The sequence below is a fragment of the Sodiomyces alkalinus genome, assembly GCF_003711515.1.
Source record: "Sodiomyces alkalinus F11 unplaced genomic scaffold SODALscaffold_3, whole genome shotgun sequence".
NCBI classification, from domain to species: domain Eukaryota; kingdom Fungi; phylum Ascomycota; class Sordariomycetes; order Glomerellales; family Plectosphaerellaceae; genus Sodiomyces; species Sodiomyces alkalinus.
The window spans coordinates 1,662,093-1,684,149 of record NW_021167081.1 but is presented as its reverse complement, the minus strand read 5'-3'; the positions used below and the strand labels follow the sequence as shown (position 1 = coordinate 1,684,149).

The window sequence follows — 22,057 nt, the reverse complement described above, 5'->3', positions numbered from 1 at the left end:
ATTTCTTGTCCCGTGCCTGATCTACTGCTGCATATGCAGGACATACATAGCCACCTCAGCACCTCACCTCACCTCACCATTCCACCGTCTCCGTCTCCTCTGATCCTCGCACCCGCTTTTTTTTTTTGTTTCTTTTTTTTTTATTTAATTCCCGCCCCCGGCGGCTAACAGAATCCAGCGCACCAATCAGCTTGAGGCGACCCCGGTCAGTGCTGGCCTAGAGTCCCACACAGACGTCGCATTTGGTACATTTCCTGCAGAAAAGGACGCGCGATGCCGCGCCCCAGTCCTCCCCATTTTGGCCGGACTTCTTGGAAGGGAGGGCAACCATAGTCGGCTACGGCGGATGTGCACCATCCTCTTTTCTCCTCGTCAAGATCACGAGCTATGTTAGAGATGTTTGACGCCTCGTTGGCGGGGGGGGAGAAGTGGGCTAGCGCGCGTCCCATCACCATTGGGGGCCGGCCAGTTTACTGAACTTTGTTCGCTTGTTCGTACGACCGAAACAACGACACCGACGTTAGGCGACAACGCCCGCGAGAGACTGCCGCTGCCACTCCCCGTTCCCGCCCGTCCCACCCCGGCATTGCAACCCTCCCTCCTCCTTGCCCCCCTTGCCCCCCTTTCCCCCCCTTTCCACCCTTGCGACCCATCCACTTACTCCCACACATTTGCTCCCCGCTTTCTGCCCTTCTTTCAACGTCAACCCATCATATCATATGAGGACACATCTAAGATAAGATGTCCACTTTGGCGGAGACGAAACAACCTTGGTGATGAGACGTTCAGCCGACTTTTGGGACGGCCTGGAACCCTTCAGCCTCTTTGCCAAGGCAACTCCAAGTTGGCCGCCGTTAAGGGCCGCCCCCAACATAACATTCTACCAAAAGAATCTGCCTCGAGTTGTCATACTTGGGCTTTACTCTTACTCCTTACTCTTTACGTATGTACTTGGACGACTCCTTGCTCGTGGGAGAATAGATCGATCCCACCACCTCGTTCCCACCTCGTTCCCACCATGGCACCGTCACTGGTCAGCCGTCCCTTACCCGAGCCCACACCCTGCATGCACACTGCCCTACCCGACTGGATGCAGATCCGCAGCAGGCCGGCAGATACTTTTTTTGTCGGCAACGACCTAGAGCTCTTCCAGCTTATTTTCAGCTTACCTTGCTGGCAGTCTGCCCTTCCACGGGATGCCCGAAATATGCCAGGAATAGGGAGAAGGAGGAAGGCGGGGGTGAAACAAGGAGGAAGAGAGAAATAAGTATGTATCATCATATATGGGTGGGAAGATCCTCCCGACGACGAAATAGGAGAGACAGCCCAGATGCCGAACTCGACAGCGAGCATTTCGATCGCCCGCTTGGAGGCGGGAACGACCGGCGGATTGCAGAATGGCATACTGCACTGCACGTCTTTGCTCGGCCGCATGTAGACATGTATGTAGGCACTGTTAAGTTCCAATCCCGGGCGCACAGCTCACCCTCTTCCCCTCCCCCCCCCGGCGGCAGCAAGGGTCCCATCATCCATGTAACACGCAAACTCCTAATGGATGGTCTTGGTCTCAGCGTCATGGAGGAGTGTTTCACTGCTCTTACCTATTCTCCCGAAAAAATAGCCACTGCGGACCTTAGCTTTCCATTTGTAGAACGATGACTCTTGGTCCCATATTTGGAATCATGGAAGGGCGTTTGCTTTCCTTTGCTTTGCTTTGCTCCCCCTCTGTTAGCAGGTCAAGTACCTATCCGTCTCACGGTACTTCATGCGAAGCTTCGCAATGTAGGCCAAGGCAAAGGCAACGGTAGGGAATGTAGAGACGGATCGTATCAGTAAGGGGAACAGAATGGTTATATTGGGGGTTTGAAATAGAGTAGAAGACAAGAGACGCGACGAGAGGGCGTTTCATAGAAGCGGAGATATACTACTATTAGACACACCATCAGGGGAGGAAAACAGGACAGACACAGAACACAAAACACATGTGTGTGAGATTCTCTACCAGTCCTCCCGCTGCTGCCCACAGGTAACAGAACCCAAAGATATCTTCCTCCCCTGTAGGGCAATCCGAGAGCGGGGGCATCATCTCCCTAAAAAAGCTTTCCCGTCCTGTTCTTGTGTTTGTTTTCCTGCACTACCGAAACGGCCAAGGGATATATGCGAGGAGTCGGCTTGAGCAAAGGTCCCCAAAGTGTTATTTCTGTCCACCGATCGGTCCATGCTACTACGTTCATTCCTCTTCCTCCCTCCGTCCCCTCTTCAGATCATGCTCAAGTTATTCCACATCAAGAGGCAGCGGCAGCAACAAATAGCAAACTTGAACCCCCCGCCCCCCGCCCCCCAACCGGCTGTGTGGTTTCGCATGTCCGTCTTTGCTCGCCTGGTATGCGCCTCCACCCCGTCCCTATCCTCGACGGCGCCTGGTGGAGGACTTGGAAAAAGATATAGTACAGTCCAGCTTTATACAGAACAAATCATGTGTCTTTCCCCCCTGGGTTGTTCATTCAATTTTTTCTTTTTTTCTTTTTTTCTTTTTTCGGTCTTTTGGTGTTCTGGTTCTTCGGGGGAATGGCGGCGGTGGTATGTATAACGTGAAGCAGGTTTCGTCGGGGGGGCCCGAAAACAGACAAGTAGCTCTATGATGCAAAGGTCTGAAAGGGGGGGGGGAATAAAAGCGAAAAGCAGAACAATGCCCTCCTTTTACCCCTTCTGCTGTTGCGCAAAAACTCAAAAGCGCAGTCAAAGAGAATGAAAATGACAACCTGTGTCCAATGCAAGGGGTATGATTAAGAGTCATGGCGGGGCATAAAAGCTCCATCATTCATCTCAGTCGTTGGTAGGAGAATTAGGAGAACTGAAAGGGTAAAAAGAATCGGCAGTTAGCATCGACAACCAGGAGCCGAGATGAGTAGCATAGCGGACGACAAAGGCTTCGGATAGGACTCACTATTGATTAGCGGAGCCCGAGGGACCCGGGGTCCTGGGAGAGAAGGACGGAGACTGTTTTGACTGTTAGAAGAAGAAAAAAAGAGAAACCTAGGCTTTCAAGGACGACGTACTGTTGGGGAGTAGCTGGGACTCGTCGGCGACTGCTGCATGGCCGGCCTCTGGAAACTGGGACTCGTCGGGGAGTACGAGTGCTCGGGAGACGTGGGAGACCACGACGGCGATGCGGGCGAGTACGACGGCGAGGTAGGCCCAGCACCATGGAGATTGGGAGACGTCGGGCTGTAGCTCGGACTGGCCGGAGAGTAGCTCGGCGACGTCGGCGAGTTGAACTGCGCCGGCGACGTGGGCGAGTAGTGCCTGGGCGACGTCGGAGACGTCGGGGAGTAGCTCGGCGAAGTCGGGCTGTAGTTGGGGCTCGCAGGGCTCGTAGGCCGGTGGATCGGCGACGTCGGGGAGAACGACGGTGACGACGGGCTGAACTGAGGAGACGTGGCGTAGCGGCCGCCCGCCCCATCGATGAGAGGGGACGTGGGAGAGTACCCCATGTTGGGCGACGACGGCGAGTAGCCTCCCGCGAAGCTGCTGAACGGCGACGTGGGCGACGTCGTGAACGGGCTGGTCGGACGGTGACCCGGGCTAGCAGCGCCGAAGCCGCCAAAGCCCGCACCGCCGTATTCGGTCCCGAAGCCAACGTTCTCGTCCGAACCCGCGCCCACAATGGGGGAGAAGTTGCCTCCGCTGGACGACGGCGAGCCGAGGGAGAGGTAGCCCGAATCCGCCATGGGAGAGCCCGTGTCGTAGGGAGTCGCTGCACCACCGGCATCGCCGCCCTTAACCGGCATGCCCGGCATCAGACCCATGCGCGAGTTGTCGCTGATGACAGTCTCGAGCATCTTGGGATCAAGCAGGACGTCAAAGTGACCCGTGCCCATGGGCGCCATCTGGCCCAGCATGATGTTCTCCGAGATGCCGCGGCAGTCGTCGAGCTCGCCAACAGCCGCAGCTTCCAGCAAGATTTCGACCGTCTCCTCGAACGAGCAGCGCATCAGCGCACCAGTGTCGGCGCGATTGATGCCGTGACGCGTGACGGCGGAAATGGTGCCCCGGTTCGTCATGACATCGACGAGAAGCGCCAAATGCCGATGGTTGACATAGCTACCGTCGAAGGCCAGGACCTGCGTCAGCTCTCTGACCAGCGCAGCCCGGGCAGCCTCGATGCCGAACACCTCAACAATCTGCCACAGATGATTGGTATACGTCCGCTTGGCGTCCACGCCCTCCACCGTCAGGACCGACGCAAGGGCAGTGCCGGAGGTATCGAGGTACCACTCCTGGCAGCGCTCGTCGGCCTTGGCCGCCAGCAGAGCCCCGTCCGGCGTCTCGATGAGCTTGGTATCCTTGTTCAGGAAGGCCCTCTCGATGCCCGGAACACCGCGAAGCGTCAGGGTGTCCAGGAGGTGGTTCTCGAACGTCTTGAGGAGAACATCATCTTCTATCTTGCCATCCTCCTCGGCGTCCTTGTCATGCTTAAGCGTGCGGATGCGAATGACTTGCTCGTCTGCGTTGTTGTCGCTGAAAATGAGGTGGCAGTCATTCGGGTAGTCTGCCTTGATACGCGCAGCCACGTCTTCGACCGTCAACTCCTTGTCCAGCAGCTTCTGCCGGTCGAGCGTGATGCGCAGCAGCCAGCGGTTCTGGATGTCGACGGTATCGTGCGAGTCGTCGGGAATGGCCCAGTACGACTCCACCATGTCGAGATCGGCGGGGATGACGGTGCTGCGCAAGTCGGGATCGTAGTAAATCTCCGTCATCGCCGTCACCGAGCGCAGCGTGGTGTGCTCGACGGTGCTGCGGAGCTTCTTGGCAGCCTCCTGCGTCGCGTTGCCCTCCTCTAGGTAGACGACCATGGACGGGGTCTTGATGTTCTGCGCCAAGTTGAGAATCTCCTTGAGACGCGGGACACCCAGAGTGACGTTCTTGGAAGAGACACCGGCAAAGTGGAAAGTATTAAGGGTCATCTGCGTGGCAGGTTCGCCAATGGACTGGGCAGCCAACACGCCCACCATCTCTCCGGGGCTGACAAACGACTTGGCCCAGCGTCCCTCGAGCTCGCCGAGGACGTGGTTGAAGGCCAGCTTGTTCAGGCGCTGGCCGCACGCAATGCGCTTGAAAGCGAGCCGAGACCGGAAATGCGCCTTGGCCAGAATGGTCGCGTCGTAATCGGCTGCGCGGGAGAAGGGATCGTTGCCTCGGACGATGGTCATCCTGTCGAGCATCGCCTGAACGGCTGGGACGACGTCCTGAGGCGTCAAGTCGCTGCGCTGGAAGTCCTCGACATTGAACAACCGCTTCGCCGTCTCGATGAGCCGGATGATATTGAGCGGCAACTGCGTCATCTCCTCGTCTTTCCTACGAGCATTGATCTCACGGATGAGCTTGCGGTCGGCCTGCAGCGCCTCGTATTCCTGATCAAGGAGGTGCTGCACTTCAATGTCTCCAACAAGCTCGTTCCCGTACTCGAGCCAGTCAAGCTCCCCGGGGCGGTTATGATCCATCACGTCGAGGCGGTAGCGCTGGTCGAACTTCTTCGTTGACACGGTGATGAAGTCCATGCGCTGCTTCTCGATGCACATAGCATCGAGACCGTCCTCGCCGTAGAGGAACTGAATGACATCGCCCAGAGAGTTCCGCACGGTGCCGTCGTACTTCACGCTCACATCTTCCAGGGCCTTGACAAGACGGCGCTGGATGTAACCCGTCTCGGCCGTCTTGACAGCCGTGTCAATGAGACCTTCTCTACCCGCCATGGCGTGGAAGAAGAACTCGGACGGTGTGAGGCCACGGAGATACGAGTTCTCAACGAAGCCACGCGCTTCCGGAGAGTAGTCGTCCTTGGTGAAGTGAGGTAGGGTGCGGTACTTGAAGCCGAAGGGGATACGCTTGCCCTCGACAATCTGCTGGCCGACCAGGGCGCTCATCTGGGAAATGTTGATGGAAGAACCCTTGGACCCAGAAGACGCCATGGTGACGGCGTTGTTCAGATCCTTCAGGCCCTTCTGCGTCGTCGTACCCGCCTTGTCACGGGCGGTATTCAGAGCTCTCGAAACCTTGCTCTCGAAGGTCTCTCGAATGTTCATTCCGGGCGAGGGCTCCAGCTCGTTGTTGGTGGCCATGTGGGTGAGTCGGGCGACCTCCGCCTTTTGCTCGTCAATGTGAGCCTGTACCTTCTCGATGGTATCAGTATCGGGGATGGTGTCTCCGATGCCGATGCTGAAGCCATTGTGAAGTAGCCAGTAGTTGACGACTTGCTGCACGCCGTTGAGAAACTTCATCGCAGCCTCCGGGCCATGCTCGTTGTAGATGATGTGAACCAGGCCACCGCTGGTGGCGCCGATGTTCTTCTTGGAAAGAAGGCCATACAGGACCTGGCCGGACTGGATGAGGAGACCTTCGTCCTTAAGCGGGTTGTCCTCCTTCGAGTCGGGCATGTTGTGCAGACTGACAATGGTGGGGATGACCATGCTTATGATTTGCTTGCCCGTCCATCGTGGGACAGGCCGCAGGATGGCCGGCGTAGGGACGATGCCGTTCCAGTTCGGAACCCAGAGCATGATGTTCATGACTTCCTCTTTCGCGAGGAACACGTCACGGCGGCACAGCTTGTAGGCACCGGCGAGGGTGTCTTGCACAATACCCATGAGCGGGCCGTTTCTCTGGGGCGAGACGATGTTGATGGGAACCATGCAGAGTTCCTTGATCTCGGCACGCGTCTCCTCGCTCTGCGGGACGTGCAGGTTCATCTCGTCACCGTCAAAGTCGGCGTTGTATGGAGACGTGACGGACAGGTTGAGACGGAAGGTCGAGTAGGGCATGACGCGGACACGGTGACCCATCATGGATTCCTTGTGAAGCGACGGCTGGCGGTTGAAAATAATGTAATCGCCGGTCATCAGGTGCCGCTCCACCTTCCAGCCATACTCGAGCGAGATCTGGCCAGCACGACGGTGGTGACGGAGATCAATACGGGTGCCGTCGGTGCGAATGACGTACTTGGCACCAGGGTGCTCGTTCGGCCCGTTCATGACGAGCTCGTGGAGCTTGCCGATGTTGTACGGAGTAACCGTCTCCGGGTACGTCAGTGTCCTAGCGATCGACTTGGGAACGCCCACTTCGTCCAGAGACAGGTTCGCATCACCCGTGATGACGGTACGGGCCGAAAAGTCGACACGTTTCCCCATCAAGTTGCCTCGCAGGCGGCCCTCCTTGCCCTTCAAGCGTGCCCTGATTGCCTTCACTGGACGGCCACTCTTCTGCAGCGCACGAGGCTGGCCAGCGATATCGTTGTCCATGTAGGTGGCGACGTGGTACTGCAGCAGTTGCTCGAAATCCCTTGCGATGTGGGCGGGGGACCCTTCGCGAATGGCCTGCTTGACATTGCCATTGGCGCGAATGATATCGCCGAGCTTGTAGGTCAAATCATCTTCATTTCTCATGCCTTGGCCGGTGCCGTCCATGGAGATACTCGGACGGACAGGGGGTGGCGGGACGGGGAGAACGGTGACGATCATCCACTCGGGGCGGGCATAGTCGAGGTTAAGACCCATGTCTCTGAGATCGTCGTCCGAAATGCGGCGCAGGATGTTGTGGGCCATCTCCGGCGTGATGGGAGTCTCCTTCTTCTCCAGTTCGCCATCCTCTTTTCTCGACTCGATTTTGGCGGTCAAGGAAAGGGCTTTGTGCCGCACAGCGGGAACGAGATTGCCACAGCCACCGTGGTTGATGGGCGCGGGCCGCTTGAGTTCGGGAATATCGTTGAAGGCGTCATCCTTCTCTTCCTTGACTTCATTCTCGCACCTCGACTTCTTCTTACAAATGTTCCAGACCCGGTTGAAGCGGAGCTTGGGGTCTCTGGTGTTCACGGCCTGAAGGAATTCAGGATCGCTCTGCGTGGACAGGGTTAGCAAGGACAAGTCAAGATAGGCAGGCGTCGCGTAAATAGAGCAGACTAACTCTATCAGCCAACACTTTGCTGCAGTTATGGCAGACGATCTCCAGAACCTTCTTGACCTTCTTGATGAATCCTGGATGGTACACGGGCTTTGCGAGCTCGATGTGGCCAAAGTGGCCGGGGCACTCGCCCATCGCCTGGGTGCAGGTCTTGCACTTGAATTGACGATCGATGGAGCCTAGAAGAGGATCGTTGAGACCACCGTCCCGAGGCTTGGTACGCGTCTCGTCCATGGTCTCGGGGTAGATGATGTGGGCGACGCTCATGCTCTTGATCTGCTCAGGAGACATCAGACCGAACTGAATCTCCTCGATCGTCTTGAGCGGCGCGCTCGAGTGGGTGAAGTAAAGGTTCGCCATGACGGGCAGAACTTTTTCTGGGTTGTAGTCGACTGGATGTGCGCCGGTGCTGATGAGGAAATTATCGAGTCGGAGTTTTTGTGTCGGCACAGTCGCGAGGGAAATAAGAAAAGAACCAGATAGTTCTGATACAGCGAGCCAAAATAAAACACACAAGTTGATTATCGGAAGATGAGGAAAGAAGAAAGAGAGAAATAAAGGAAGAAAAGAAAAACAGAAAAAGGCAAAGTGTCGTTAGGGAATTGATGGAAGGAAGTCGTTGATCCCTCGTGAAGCGTAGGAAAGAAGGCGCTAAAATCGTAGAACGAGGAAGGCAGCCGCGGACAGGCACTTTTCCTCGCCTGCGTAACTTCCTCTAATGGCGATGACGGATAAATGTTTTCGTAAGACCGTTTGACAGGAAGTGCGTCAATCGAAAATTTGACGCTCTCGCCCGATGCGTTCCCTTCTGGCCTACGGCCCAAGAGAAGGCAAGGCGCCGCTGCTGCTCACGCAACCCCTATCGCCGCCGCCGCCTTCCGAAAAAAAAATACCAACGTCGAAAGGAATCGTGAAATTACGCTCGGATATCGTATCGTAGTATCGTATTAGCTTTGGCGACTCGGCGACGCGGTTTTTGACGCGCTTGGTGATGGCGCAACGAGGGTGAACGGAGGTTGTCGATGGCAAAATTGGAGGAGGCAACAACCGAAGGACGGCACGTAAGAAATCTTGCCTGAGGCTTGGGGGCCCGTGGCTGCGTTTGAGTCTTTGCACTAAACCGTATTAGGAAATTTGTGGCTAGTCTGCCTTTGGTAAGCCAATTACAAAGTAATGGCATATGAGCCTGAGGCATACACTATTAGTAAGCTGTTCTTTCCGTGAATCCCAAACTGAGCCACCTTACACCACAGTCATATCACGATACAACCCAGACTACCGGCGATGGTGGTATTATTCTGTTACATCTAGGGACTATCCTTTTATGATTTCTTCTTGCCCCTGGCTGTCTTTCGTTTTGACGCTGCTTTCTTTTCAGCAGCCCCTGTGGCATCCGGTATATCTCCGTCCCCCCCCGGACTCCTCCTCCGCATCGTCCCCGTCGACACGGCCACGAATTCATCCTCGCTGTCACTGTCAGCAAGATCGAACAGGATCGGCATCCGAAACCGTCCCTCTGCCGCAACCACGTCACGGTCAATCGCATTATCCATCGTGAGTACGTCGACGTCCTCGTCCTCGGCGTCCAGGCGTCGCTTGGTCAGCTCCTCCTGCCCGTAGATATCGAACTCGTCCTCCCGCTCCACGTATTCCTGGTTCTCCTCGACCTGCGCAAAGTCTGGCGCGAGCCTCGCCCATTTCTGCTCCGGTACGATGGACCATATATAGATCCTACCCGTCTCGAGCCCGCAGGTGGCCAGGAAATGGCGCTGAGGGTGCCACTCTATCACACCCTGCTCCTCCTTCGGGCCGTCCAATATCCTCGTCAGACTCCCCGTGCGCCGCTCCCAAACGTAGATCTCGTGGTTGTTGTAGGTGGATGCCGCGACATATTCTCCCGTCGCCGTGAACGTGACGTGGTTCCAGGACAGCCGATTCACCTGATCTTCGAAATCGTGCTCCTTGATCAGGTAGAGGGTGTCCACGTCGAGATCCTGGGCCGTTAGGTTCGGGACGTAAAAAGTCCTCACCTTGCGGTCCTGGGAGTTGACAAGGAGATCGCGCCCGGAACTGGTCAAGCGTAGCGTGGTGATCACCCCGTTGCACGGCTTTCCCGAATGTATGACGGCCCTGCTCTTCACGTCGATGATGTTGATCCAGCCTTTATTCGTGCCCGATATGATGTGGTCTCCGGATGCCGTGAAGATGGTCACAGTGGTCATCTGCTTGGCATCTTCCTTGGCATGCTTTTCCGCCAGAGCATCGTCCGCCTCGGCGCTGGACCGCTTCGGTATTGTGGGAAGAGGTTGTTTGACGCCAATCTCCCCTGACACGTCTACGAGCATAGGTTGATCTTCAAAAAGCGACGCAACGAAAAGGTACCTGTTCGGCGGGTAGGCGCGAGGGCGTCAGCAACTGAGCGTCCATGTAATGAAAGCCGCCCGGTAGTCGGAAAAGAGGAGAAAGGGAGGCTCACGGATTAAAGGGATGCAGCTCGGCAATATACGCTGGCGCCCTGAAACGGACTTCGCGGTGCCGCTTCCCGGTCTGAAGATCCCATAACATGACTTTCCATCCCTGGCAAGCGGATAAGAGGTATCGACCACACCCCGACCAGCTCAAGGAAGTGATGCTGCGATTGTGACCCCGCATCTTTCTCGCAACCCCCATGGTCTCGATGTCCCACACAACGACCGTGCCATCAACGCGACCAGAGGCGAGGAACTCGCCAGTCCTGTTAAACCGGAGACATGTTGCGTGGCCAGACCGGATGGTGTTGGTGTTTGTAATCTGCTCGATGTACTCGACGGCTTCTTCGGGGTCGGCAAGAAGGAAATTCATGCTTGATACGACGTCGGGCGACAGTGCCAATATTTCATCAAGTCATGATTTCTTGGTGCGCCGAGGGGGGGGAGGGAGGTGGAAGCTCGCTGGGACCAAGAAGCCGCCCGTAGCTGACCCTGCGCGTGGTGTAGACGAGGTTTCCTGCAAGGCTGAGGAATGTTTGGTGGGTGACCGTGGGGAGAACAGGGACGTGCTCGAAATGTTTGATTACCTAATCCTAAAACGTTGTGGCAAATGCATGGTGTAATTACGTTGTATGATTGCTCACCGGACTTACCGAGGTGAGAGACGAGTCGGCAACTAAGGTAAGGTACCTACCTTAAATAATATGCCCCTCCCCCGCCATTCAGCCTCGCAAGTTTGGTGGTATACACTGCAACAGGCATCACAAAAAGCTCCGGACTATTGTATTCTCATAGTTCTCGTCTCGTCAACCCATTCTAAGCTTCAAAATGGCAAATTCGAAGTGAGGCCAAGCTTCTTATGTTTAAACAAAATGAACATGTACTAAAGATAGCTTTCACAGGTTCGAATATGTTAAGAGCTTCGAACTGCCCGACACCCTCCTACCCAACACCTGGGTGGTAGTGAGGATAGATGGTCGGGGCTTCACAAAGTAAGACCCATTTCAAGTATCCTGCATTGCATAGATCCCAATATGAGACGATGACCCTGACCACGCCGCAGGCTTTGTGCGAAATATAACTTTGAGAAGCCCAACGACAAGCGAGCGCTGGATCTTATGAATGCGGCTGCGAAGGCGGTGATGGCAGATCTCCCTGAAATCACCATTGCATACGGAATCAGTGACGAGTATAGGTGAGAGAGCTCTAGCATACCTCAGTGGCCTCTCGTGGGCCTGTTTCCATTCTAACCATGGCTTGAAGCTTCGTCTTCCACAAATCATGCACCCTCTTCGAGAGGCGAGCTAGTAAGCTCGTCAGCACCATAGTATCAACCTTTACCGCCCACTACATCTACTCCTGGTCAACTTATTTTCCGGACGCGCCTCTGTCGCCTCCTCTGCCCAGCTTCGATGGTCGCGCCGTCTGCTACCCGTCAGTACAGAACTTGCGCGACTACATGAGCTGGCGGCAAGTTGACTGTGAGAAACACCATTGGTTTCCAACTCTATCCTGTTATCTTACGGGTCAAGTACTGACAAGATCAACTCAAGGCCACATCAACAACCTTTACAACACCACATTCTGGGCTCTGATACAGCTGGGAGGCGTGGACAACCGTGAAGCAGAACAGCTCTTGGCGGTATGCAAGGACACACAGCGAAACGCACTTGACGTGCCATGCTAACTCATCTCACATCGCTAGGGGACGGTATCGGGCGACAAGAACGAGATTCTTTTCTCAAGATTCCACATCAACTACAACAACGAACCCGAGATGTACAAAAAAGGGAGCGTCGTCTTCCGAGACGTAAGTTAACAATAACTACCGCCCAGTTTGCTATCCGTTGCAAGACTCCCGTCCCCGTTAACCTCGATCTAGTACGAGCTCGTTGAACCCGGAACCCACAACGCTGAGAGGGATGCCGACGCTCTGGCAGAACCGCTGCAGCATACCAAGTCGCAGGCTGAGAAGGACAGGAAACGTCGCGGAAAGGCACCCATCGTCGTCCAGCATCTCGACATCATCAAGGATGACTTCTGGGACAGGAGGCCGTGGTTGCTGTCGAACAAGCCGGGAAAGGTGCCGAAAGAGCCATGAAGGAGAAGTATGGTGTACAGAGCTGAGTGGTCGAGGGCGAAAATGGGGCATGAAAGCTGCTCCCCAGGCTTTATTGGACCAGGTGTCATTGGCATTTTGTCTATACCCCCCCCGGATATTCTCCTCAAACAACAATCTTTCATCGCTTGCCACAAATTTTCCATGGCCATGACTTGTATGTATCCAACGCCCCAAGAAACAGAAAACCTCAACCGGGTGCCACCAAGTTGAGATTCGTCAAACGATGTGATGTATTGCCCGGCGATTCTCCACGACGGCAACACGATGGATGGAGAATATCGGTCTCCACAGAGGTCTTTCAGACTGGATTCGGGTGTCGGATTTCGAATTGAGGTGCGGCATGGTTGGAGGCTGTTATGTCGACCAAGAGACGTTGTCGAATATTCTTTGGCTCGCTCGTGGGACTGTGGTTCTCTGGAACCCATACGCCTCTGTCCAAATATCCCTCCAATGCCAACAGCCAGACTGTAGATTGCCGTGCCAGCTGTTCGGTAGCCTCGAGCTTGACGAGAACAGAAGCAACCTCTGCTTCCTCAGAAAGATAGATGATACCACCGGAAGACAAGGGAACATCAACCAGCTTTCTGGGCTGACCGTCGTAACCGTTTCGCCTCCCTTCTCGCCCTCCTCTCTTCCTTGGTCTCGTCCCTCTCCCTTTCTGATTTTCCAGACGCCTTCCACGCGGCCTTCGTATCCCTCCTCCTCTTCCGCCTCTCCTCTTTTCTCTTCCTTCTGTGCTCTTTCCTTATTCTCCTCGCCTCCTTGTCCGCCCTCCGAGCAGCTCTCATCGCCCTCCTCTCTTCCTTGGTCTCCGTCTTCTCGCCAGTCTCTTGTTCTGTTTCCTCTACCGTCAAAGGCGTGGAATCCCCAGAGCTCGCACTGCCGCTCTTGCTCCCGCTCCCACTGCTCCCACTGCCCCCACTGCTCTCAGCGCTCTGGTCCGAAGAAGAAACCGTGCCCTGCAAGAGCCCACCCCGCACAAAACACCCTCCCAAACTCCACCTCCCGCCCTTCCCCATCTCGACCGCGTTGATCCTCCCTTGCGTAACGGCCTGCACGACACCAACCTTGCCCTCCGACGTAGTCGTGGTGCTCAGCCCCTGTAGCTGCTCGTCAAACGCGCTCATCCACCACATGTCGCTCGTGAAGTGCGCCTTCTGCCCCAGGCCCTTGTTCCCGTCGCGCCGGTTCAGGAGGAGCGGCTTCGATAGCCCGATCGCGTCCGAGGTCGCGTGCAGGGAGTGGCCTGCTCCCCGCCAGCCCTGCGACGTCAGAAGGGCATGTGCGTCCATGTTTTCGGGGGATGTTATGTGTTTTTCTTTTCAATACCCGAAGTGTTTTTTGCCTAGTGTCCGTCTTGGTGTGAGAGACAGAGAGTCGGAGGCACTGGGAGACGTCCGTATGCGGATGCAATCGTTTGGAGCGTAAGGGTGAGGAAGAGAGAGATTACCGCGCGACGAGGGTGAAGAGGTCGGATGGCGACAAGCGGAATTCTCTAAACTCTTTGAGATATTATCATGGTTATTCCGTATGGCCGATTTGAGCGTAAACGGGGTTGTCAAGACAGACAGATCCCTGGATTGGGGTGGTTGAACGATCGTAGCCAAGTACATAATTATCTGTACGAAATATTTTTTTTTGGGACAGTCCACCAACGCCTCTTATCTTATCGCCTCACACCGAAAGAAAGTCACCGCCAGGTTGAACCTTGTGAAGGTACCTAAGGTAGGCATTACATCAAGTCCAAATACTGCCGTTGAAATAAAAGAATACAGTTTATTTTCCTATGGTATCGTTAATGCATTCAAGAAACCGAACTTGCTCCGCGAGTACCTAACCATATGTAACCTACTCCGTTCTCATGGGTCATCGGCCTCCCCCTCTATCCTGATTTCCGATCAGCACCAACCTGGCATTCCTTTCTTACCCACTGTCCATCTTAATACTACAGAGCACAGAGCAATATATCCAGCCGACTGAACGTTGCTCCCAAAAAGACAGCTTTCCCCCATTCAAGATGCGCAAGCCTTGGGCAGTCGCATCTGTCGCCTACCAAGGTTTCTGTTGGCTAACTTGTTGAAACTAGTTCTCTCGCTGGCCTGGAATGTGTTTACACTGCCGATGTTAATCTCTGCGACGGGCCCAGCCGGGCATGGTGTCCATATTTGATCGAAATAATCCGTGACGAGACGATGTGCCACCTGATCTTCACGAGCGAAGGCCTCGCAAAGAAAAGCAACCCTACGGTGCCAATGGCTCACCTCACTGTCGATCGTGTCAAGAGCATCTGCAAGGAAGCTACGGCCTGCAGACGGGAGACCAGGTCAGGCCCGAGTGCGACCAGGTGATGACCCGACAGTGAAAACGTCACTGGTATAAAGTTCCCGGGTAAAATAATCCATGCTCCCGGGAGTTTTAGATTCCGGTATTGTCGGGCATTCCTCTGGACAGAGTTTCCAGGGGCGCATCGATCACAATGTCCGCGCCGGAAGAGTGGATTCGGGCTGTTCAGGGGCTGCTGATGCAGCTGCTCCTAGTCAGCTCCCATCAGCCCAGGGCGTTACTTGTCGAGGTTTCCGATGACAACACCGCTCCTGCTACTAGTATCCTCCGTGCCTGCAAAAGAAGTACTGATGCTGGCACGAGGAAATACGAGCTCAAGCACCGCAGGGTCCGCCTAGTTTCTGACGACGTTGGCAAGTACAGAAAACTGCTCGACCTCGTAATCTGCGCCGTTGAGGGCTCGCTGGCCCTTAGGAAGCCCTGCGACGATTTCCACCTCGATGAGGTTGACCGATGCGGCTTGCAGTTGTGCGTCGAAGACGAGCGTGTTAGGGGGGAAGGCCTGCCCTGGCATGGGTGCCTGCGGAGCAAGCAATTGTTTGTTGATGGCCACCCACAGCTTGTAATGTCGCTGTTGTTGTCGCAGGGAGGCAAGCACGTTGACGATGATTTGAATACGCACATGGTTCGGCGGCATGTGCATCGCTACGCATTGACGAACCGTTAGCTCGTGAGGACGAAGGTCGAAAACGTGCCTGCGTTCGAAGTTGAGCATGGGATGGGTCTGAATGCGCAACAATTGAAGGAGAGCATCATCCGGGCCTAAAGTAAACATCCACGTTAGCCGCCACATCGAAATGCCGACAGTATATATGAAAAAAAAGGGTATGGGCGGCTCCATCTCGTACCTTTTCCAGGGAGGCGGTATATCTGGTCCATAATGGTAGGTTCTCTCCTTGTCTCCGTTGGATGAACAGGGTGAAATTTGGCGGTACTCGTCGCCACTGTGCCAAGAACAGGTTGTGCGGATGGGGCCGGCTGACCTGGCTCAGCTACCTGGGCAGGGGTTGCCGCCGCGCCGGTGTCCTCCTTGGTGGCACCGTTGGGCGCAGGTGGCCTTGGAGAAGCGGCCGAGGTGCTCTTCGCTCCTTCTGCAACCAGAGGCCCATTGGCGTCGAGACGTTGCTGTGGTGTTCCGGACCTGGCAGCTGCAGCTATGGCAGCGGTGGTATCGGTCCCATTGGGGACTGAAGGCTGTTCGCTCCCGCGAGATTCCTCGGACTGAGCCGTGGCAGAAGGCGCAGGAGTATCGGTGGAAACACCTCTCGTATTAACCTGAATGGTGATCTTTTTGGAGGAAGGTGTCGGCGTGGACTGGTCGTTCGAAAGCTTGAGCTTGATCTTCGGCTGGGGCGGTTCGTCAACCACCTTCTTAGCTTGTGCAAGTTGATCGCGGAAGAAAGCCTGGCAAAATGGGGTAAGCATGAGGTTAGTCTTAGGAGAGACGTGGCGGTAGGTCGAGCGAGGGTTAGTAGTATACCTCTAATTCCTTTGCCAGCGCATAAATTGCGCTTTCGTCCGTGTTGAAGTAGTAGGCGTTCCGCCACAGCAAACTCGCCGTCTCCTCAAATGCGGCCCAGCTCTTAAAATCGGAGATCCCTGTGTTTTCCTTTCGACCGTGGATACCCTTGACCAGCTTCTGAAGCTTTTTGATGGAGAGAGGTTGCCTGATGACCTGATAATATTCCTTGAAAGAGCGTGGGGGAAGGTTGAGGAATTCATCGAAATACGGCAGGCCACTGCCAGGCATGTCATTAGTACGGGCAGCAAAGATGCGGCAGGGGTCGTGGACATGGAACTAACGCTTCTTCATCCTTCTTCCGCATCATCTCTTCAACGATCTTCTCCTGGGCTTCCTGAAAGTTCAGTTCTTTGTAGGGGACGTCAAGAAAGACATTATCATCCTTGCGGCCGATCGACCGGGAGACAGGCGCGTTGCTTTGTGGGGTGCTGCTGGAGCGACCGGCAGACCTACGGCCTGGGCCACGACGAAGGATGATAGAAGTGCGCTTCGAGGCCGGGCGTTCTTCCTCTTCATCGGCTTCCCCATTCTCTTCGCGCTCGACGCTCTCCTCAACTTTCTTCGCGCTCTCTTCGATGTCCTTCGCGGTTTCCTCGACGTCTTTCGCCACTTCCTCTGTCGAATCCGTCTCGCGGTCTTCACGGGGCGCCGGTGTGCCCGATGCCGAAGCCATGCTCCGGGTCGTGGAAGCACTGGATGCGGGGCGACGATGAGAGGTAGGCGTGGTAGGACGTTCTTCGACCCTCTCGTCGGCTTCGGGAGGTAGAGGTGTGGGAAAGGCAACGTAATTTCCTTTTTGATATGCAGGATTCTTCTTGGTCATGTAATTGCTCAGAGCCTTGCGAACCCTTTCGGCGTCTTCGAAGGTGGACGAATTGCGCGGGTAGAAGTCCTTAGCGTTACAAACCATGCGCTTAAAATAGCTCTCGAGTTCAGTGAGGTTCGCGAATTCCTGGTCGATAAGTTTCTGTTCGATCATTTCAAGGGAGATGGGCATCCGCGTTTGCTTGTAGTATTCTTCATTGCCTTCTCGGGGGAGGAGTTTCTCGAAATAGCCCGCTATCTTGCGCCCACTGAATACACCCGTTAGCTATAAGAGACATACAAGTGATATCAAGTTGCGCGAACGCGGAGATATCGATGGCGTTGATGAAGGGATGCACGCGAAAGAAGCGTCGGCACATGGGCAAAAGTCCTGACACGAAACAAAGGTCAAACAGAGAGAATAGAGACAAACTCACTTCTTGTCTGCCGTGCGACGAATTTGTTCGAGGAGGAACAGCCCATGGGCTGTTGTGGACTCCGGAGTTTCGCCCTTGCTGAGATCGTATTGCTGAATGGAAACGCGGTCGTTAGCAAACAGGGCGGTGCGTGGCTGGGTTAGAGCGTGCGATGGTGATGAAAACGGCTCAATTGGTGGTGTAGTGGGGATCAACGTGGAGAAGAGGGAAGACTGAATCAGGTTGCTGCTGATCGCAAAGCGGCCCGGTGGAAAAAAGTCGCAGTTTCCCTGGAGCTTGGGGCTGTTGGGACGACGGTTGACGCATGCGGAATGACTCGAGGCAGCTGTTGTCGTTGGAATGGGGGGGATGGGTAAGGGACGATTAAACAAATTACATAGAGAGGAGGAAAGTCAACTGGTAACCACTCACCTCAGAAAGCCTCTGACGCTTTGCAGCGCGTTCTTCGCGCTCCTCGGTATCTGAAGAGGCGGCACCATTAGAGGCGCTCGCTTTTCGTTTGTGGTCCATCGGAGCAAGCGGTGGTATCCCTAGTCAGGATCACAGTGCATGCGTGCAAGTCTACAGCCAGGGTTATGAGGGATGCGACGGTCTTAAGCAAGATGTAATGTCTTGCTGAGTTATTCGTAGAAGCTGGGGCGTATCTGGCGCCCTACTTTGCGGCGATGCAGTGCGATGCGATCGATTGCGATTGTGGTGAACACGGTGCGCTCAGATTCCGTCGAGGGAACAAGATGTGGAGAAGGTGCAAAAAGCTTGGTCACTCGGAAGGCGTGGTTGGAGACCATGCATTGTGCGAAACACGATGGCCTTGAGAGGTACCCAGAGAGTACATTACGTAGAGAGGCTTGTGTATGGGTCTGGGTGTAATTGCAAAGTATGGGAACGGGCTGGGTCTGTACCGGACCCGTTGTGCTGAGCTTGGTACCTACCCAGTACTTCGTCGATAGGTATTGAAGAAAATGCACAATGCGTTGGTTGGTTTGCTTGGAAATCGTGCCGACATTCAAAACAAGTATTTGATATTTTCATATCGCCACCTCAAGGCCTGTTCTGGTCAATGGAAAGTAATCGTCTTATATAACTGTTTATAAGATTGTTTCTGCTCAAGTGGCGGTTCGTGTGTCTCACAGGCTTCTTCATATATCCCAGGGATACCAAGGCTCGGGACATGCCGCAAAAACAATGCCCCCCATCATAAGGCCTCAAAAAGCCCTACCTACTTCGTATGATGTATCTCGCAAGTACCATGGTACTGAAGGCGGCGGTTGGACTGAGGTGGCCCATCACGTCCCAGCCCACAGATGGGTTGGCTGGTTGTAACGACCCCGGTCTACCGGATTCGACGATCTTTATGAGGGCACATCCCGATTGGTTGTGTTTTGTTTACTTGACCGGTCCCCTCCAATGCCGGCAATGATGATATCTTTTTTTTTTCTGTTGTTAGGTCCAATTGAATATTTCCGTCTCTTTCTCCCCCTACCTTACCTTACCTTTCAAATACCTTTTGCGTTACAAGATAACCATCATTGAGTACGACCTCTCGGATACCCCCACTTCATCGCAGCTTCCCTCGTCGTTGTTGACCGACTCAACGCTGGGCCGACTGTGTGTGGATTTCAGCACCAGCGCTCCACTTGGTTGGCTTAATTGTCGCGCTTGCCTGCCCAGTACCCCGCTCACATTTTCCCGCCACTTCAGTACCTTCAGTACATAGCTCGACGACTTCCCCAGAGAACACACCAGACCCAGCTGTCGCGATCAGGAAGCATCTCTGCAATCGCCGCCGTTTTCCAACCCGAACCAATCCCTAAACTTCGACACACCACCGAACTGATTAAAATCCGACACCCTCTCTTTCGTCCTCGGCAACTCCGCATCTGGACTTCCTTTCCCTAACCAACATCGGACAGTCTCTTGACCGCCCCGATCATTCTCCGCTATCTTCACCTCAAGCCACGAATTCAACACCGCCCGGTAGACGATAACAAGAACAACAACGATGCCTATGAACATGAACATTGACATGAGCCGTCGGAATCCCGTTCCGAGGCCTCTCTCAGATGACGAGCGAGCCGCCGTGGACGAATACGTCGACTCGATTCACTATTCGGCACGGTACGTTCGTCCAACCAACTGTCTCTTCTCCTCGGAATCGATCGTGTCCTTCGCCGAGACGAACGCGTGACTCGACCCAATGGGGATAAAGTGCGGCGGTAAACTGACCGAGCCCTACGTACAGCTACTCGGACAGCGAGTTTGAGTACCGACACGTCCAACTGCCCAAGGCCATGCTCAAAGCTATCCCTAAAGCCTACAAGGACACCACTCACGGAACCCTGAAGCTTCTCTGGGAAGAGGAATGGCGTGCGCTAGGAATCACTCAGGTTTGTCATGTCTTGTATTTCGTCCACATACGAAAAGCAATGTCCATCCGTGGCTAACCATCTTTCTTTTTTTTTTTTTTCCCACCAGAGTCTCGGTTGGGAACACTATGAGGTACACGAGCCGGAGCCACACATCTTGCTCTTCAAGTATGAGACGCCTTGTCCCACGAACAACTACAGAGCCATATACTGACGTTGCTTTAAGGCGCCCTCTGAACTACCAACCACCTAACATGTAGACGCCATCGCAAAGCTCGACCTGCCCTCCGCGAAATCGAACCGCATCTGCGACGACGATTCAGAACATGTCTCGACCATAATTCTCTGTCCCATATCCCTCGCTAAGATTCCGATATGGGTTATACCATGACGATGATAAGGGAACGACCGCTGCTATCTGTTTTGTTTTTTCCAGTCATCCCCTCTTACCGATCACAAGAGGAGGACATGACGGCATGCACTGCATTGCGTGTGGCGTTGCATCGTTTTCCACGCCTCATTTTATCGCCCAACCAGCGGGACGCCAGCAGTGCCCTTGCTGGTGCTGAAGGATCCTCGCTGCCTTCCTCTCTCCCTCTCTCTCCCCCCTTCTCCCCCTCTCCCCTCTCTCTTCCTCTCATTTTCTCGGGTTTGTGTCTTTTGGCTTTTCATGTGATTCGGTGTTTGTAGGCGGAATGTAGGTACATACTGCAGGAACTTGGTAAGAAAGCCGATGTCAAGTTTACACACCTGGGCTGTCATGTTTTCACAGGCGTTCCATGACAAGGCAGGCTCAAGAGGACTTTTTATCACGGCCGCATCTGATGGGACCCCAGGGCGTGTGACGGACGGCAAGGCAAGGGGGGAATGTAAATATATCACCAACCGGGTATGTGCCTGAATAGCCAAAAGCTGGCATAGTGACTGAGCTGAGTACCTCGTAGGCTGGTAGAACGGTGGCCTCCTTTGGGAAGGCGTCAAGTATGTTGGCAAATACAGGGAATCCGTTCATCCAGACCATATATGGTAGTGGCCAAGCTTATGGTCAACTTCTAGAAAAGTCAGTTGTGCATTCTGTTCCCGGGCTGCTCAGGGGCTCTGGGTTCGTCGCTCGAGTCTCGTCTCGACGGTACGTATGGAGTGGTCGGTTGGCGCTTAAAATCACACATGGGATGATGAGTGATCGGCGGAACTGGTGTGGTTGCTTGCTTAGTAAGGCATTCAGTTCACCTTCGGTTTCCAGTTTGCACCTCAAGATGATGTTCATCGACAGTCAACATGGTGCCTCAACCGGTCACTGCGGCGACTCCATCGCCCGGGATTACTGGCCTTTTCCTCTCTCTCTCTCTCTCTCTCTCTCTCTCTCTACATTCATTTTGTCTTTGTCATGTGCATTCAACTGTTCTGTCACGGCGCTTGCTTATGTTCACGACGCGGCAGCGGTCAGATCGGCGAGCGTTCCCTACCCAAGGGTTCGATCTACCTGACCCAGGACATATCATTGAAGAGGAGGGGATGCCAGAATATAACCCCGATCATTTTTATCCTGTTTTCTCGGGCGAAATTCTCCGTGACAGGTTCCAGACTCGGCTTCTCACCGTCTCAACGGGTCACGGGATGCTGTCCTTGCGAAGATTTCTTCAAGCAGCAGAATGTGTCAAAAGATGATACCATCTGTAGGCAGCTAATTCGAAGAATTAGAACTAACGTTCAACAAAGGGCTTAACAGCGAGACTGTGTCTCTTCCACCCCGTACCCCGTACTCCGAATTTCAACTTCGAGCTTATACTGAGTACGAAGGTCGGAGACAATCAGAGTGGACTATCACGTGGATTGCTGCGGATAGACGCATTAATAATACAGTGAGGGTGCGTTTGGTTTGTCAGACATTGTGAGAATCGGTCGACCCACCTTGTGCCGTCTCTAGCGCCATTTGCCGAGCACTGAAGCTTTCGGTGGACTACGAATCACACGGCACCACTTATCCAGATATGACAGGTACCTTACAGTTACAGCGCAGAGGCCGGTGTACCTTAGCT

General features: G+C 54.5%; 10 protein-coding genes across 10 annotated transcripts; 4 read left to right on the top strand and 6 right to left on the bottom strand.

Annotated features, from left to right (window-relative positions):
- Positions 1 to 615: 615 nt before the first annotated feature.
- SODALDRAFT_143145 (hypothetical protein) lies at positions 616 to 1,555 on the bottom strand. The gene has a single exon (XM_028606812.1). The coding sequence runs from the start codon at positions 1,432 to 1,434 to the stop codon at positions 940 to 942; it is 495 nt and encodes a 164-aa protein (XP_028467800.1). The 5' UTR covers positions 1,435 to 1,555; the 3' UTR covers positions 616 to 939.
- Positions 1,556 to 2,768: 1,213 nt separating this feature from the next.
- Positions 2,769 to 8,542, bottom strand: SODALDRAFT_143113 (RNA polymerase Rpb1). Its single transcript, XM_028606811.1, has 3 exons — positions 7,960 to 8,542; positions 3,060 to 7,892; positions 2,769 to 3,000 (listed from the first exon to the last, which is right to left on the bottom strand). The coding sequence occupies exons 1-3, from the start codon at positions 8,314 to 8,316 to the stop codon at positions 2,947 to 2,949; spliced, it is 5,244 nt and encodes a 1,747-aa protein (XP_028467799.1). The 5' UTR covers positions 8,317 to 8,542; the 3' UTR covers positions 2,769 to 2,946.
- A 612-nt stretch (positions 8,543 to 9,154) lies between these two features.
- Positions 9,155 to 10,942, bottom strand: SODALDRAFT_293654 (Set1 complex component swd1). The gene is made up of 2 exons (XM_028608722.1): positions 10,433 to 10,942; positions 9,155 to 10,338 (listed from the first exon to the last, which is right to left on the bottom strand). The coding sequence occupies exons 1-2, from the start codon at positions 10,795 to 10,797 to the stop codon at positions 9,279 to 9,281; spliced, it is 1,425 nt and encodes a 474-aa protein (XP_028467798.1). The 5' UTR covers positions 10,798 to 10,942; the 3' UTR covers positions 9,155 to 9,278.
- A 310-nt stretch (positions 10,943 to 11,252) lies between these two features.
- SODALDRAFT_323276 (tRNA guanylyltransferase) lies at positions 11,253 to 12,525 on the top strand (the record flags this gene model as incomplete). The annotated part of the gene is made up of 7 exons (XM_028609794.1): positions 11,253 to 11,266; positions 11,327 to 11,416; positions 11,488 to 11,619; positions 11,688 to 11,905; positions 11,978 to 12,066; positions 12,130 to 12,234; positions 12,307 to 12,525. 7 exons carry the CDS (start codon positions 11,253 to 11,255, stop codon positions 12,523 to 12,525), a joined length of 867 nt encoding a protein of 288 aa, XP_028467797.1.
- Positions 12,526 to 12,649: 124 nt separating this feature from the next.
- Positions 12,650 to 14,166, bottom strand: SODALDRAFT_377879 (hypothetical protein; the record flags this gene model as incomplete). Its single annotated transcript, XM_028614941.1, has 3 exons — positions 13,124 to 14,166; positions 12,726 to 13,048; positions 12,650 to 12,661 (listed from the first exon to the last, which is right to left on the bottom strand). Exons 1-3 carry the CDS (start codon positions 13,836 to 13,838, stop codon positions 12,650 to 12,652), a joined length of 1,050 nt encoding a protein of 349 aa, XP_028467796.1. The 5' UTR covers positions 13,839 to 14,166.
- A 397-nt stretch (positions 14,167 to 14,563) lies between these two features.
- SODALDRAFT_358407 (hypothetical protein) lies at positions 14,564 to 15,180 on the top strand (the record flags this gene model as incomplete). The annotated part of the gene is made up of 5 exons (XM_028614097.1): positions 14,564 to 14,603; positions 14,633 to 14,701; positions 14,829 to 14,904; positions 15,007 to 15,082; positions 15,151 to 15,180. The coding sequence occupies 5 exons, from the start codon at positions 14,564 to 14,566 to the stop codon at positions 15,178 to 15,180; spliced, it is 291 nt and encodes a 96-aa protein (XP_028467795.1).
- On the bottom strand, positions 15,177 to 18,287 carry SODALDRAFT_143034 (hypothetical protein). Its single transcript, XM_028606810.1, has 6 exons — positions 18,064 to 18,287; positions 17,653 to 17,744; positions 16,693 to 17,484; positions 16,370 to 16,628; positions 15,738 to 16,293; positions 15,177 to 15,651 (listed from the first exon to the last, which is right to left on the bottom strand). The coding sequence occupies exons 1-6, from the start codon at positions 18,160 to 18,162 to the stop codon at positions 15,224 to 15,226; spliced, it is 2,226 nt and encodes a 741-aa protein (XP_028467794.1). The 5' UTR covers positions 18,163 to 18,287; the 3' UTR covers positions 15,177 to 15,223.
- Positions 18,288 to 19,299: 1,012 nt separating this feature from the next.
- On the bottom strand, positions 19,300 to 19,778 carry SODALDRAFT_143008 (hypothetical protein). The gene has a single exon (XM_028606809.1). It carries the CDS (start codon positions 19,678 to 19,680, stop codon positions 19,414 to 19,416), a length of 267 nt encoding a protein of 88 aa, XP_028467793.1. The 5' UTR covers positions 19,681 to 19,778; the 3' UTR covers positions 19,300 to 19,413.
- SODALDRAFT_274497 (cyclin-dependent kinases regulatory subunit) lies at positions 19,679 to 20,232 on the top strand (the record flags this gene model as incomplete). The annotated part of the gene is made up of 3 exons (XM_028607944.1): positions 19,679 to 19,770; positions 19,895 to 20,039; positions 20,128 to 20,232. The coding sequence occupies 3 exons, from the start codon at positions 19,679 to 19,681 to the stop codon at positions 20,230 to 20,232; spliced, it is 342 nt and encodes a 113-aa protein (XP_028467792.1).
- Positions 20,233 to 20,855: 623 nt separating this feature from the next.
- Positions 20,856 to 21,770, top strand: SODALDRAFT_142997 (hypothetical protein). The gene has a single exon (XM_028606808.1). The coding sequence runs from the start codon at positions 21,002 to 21,004 to the stop codon at positions 21,503 to 21,505; it is 504 nt and encodes a 167-aa protein (XP_028467791.1). The 5' UTR covers positions 20,856 to 21,001; the 3' UTR covers positions 21,506 to 21,770.
- Positions 21,771 to 22,057: the final 287 nt, after the last annotated feature.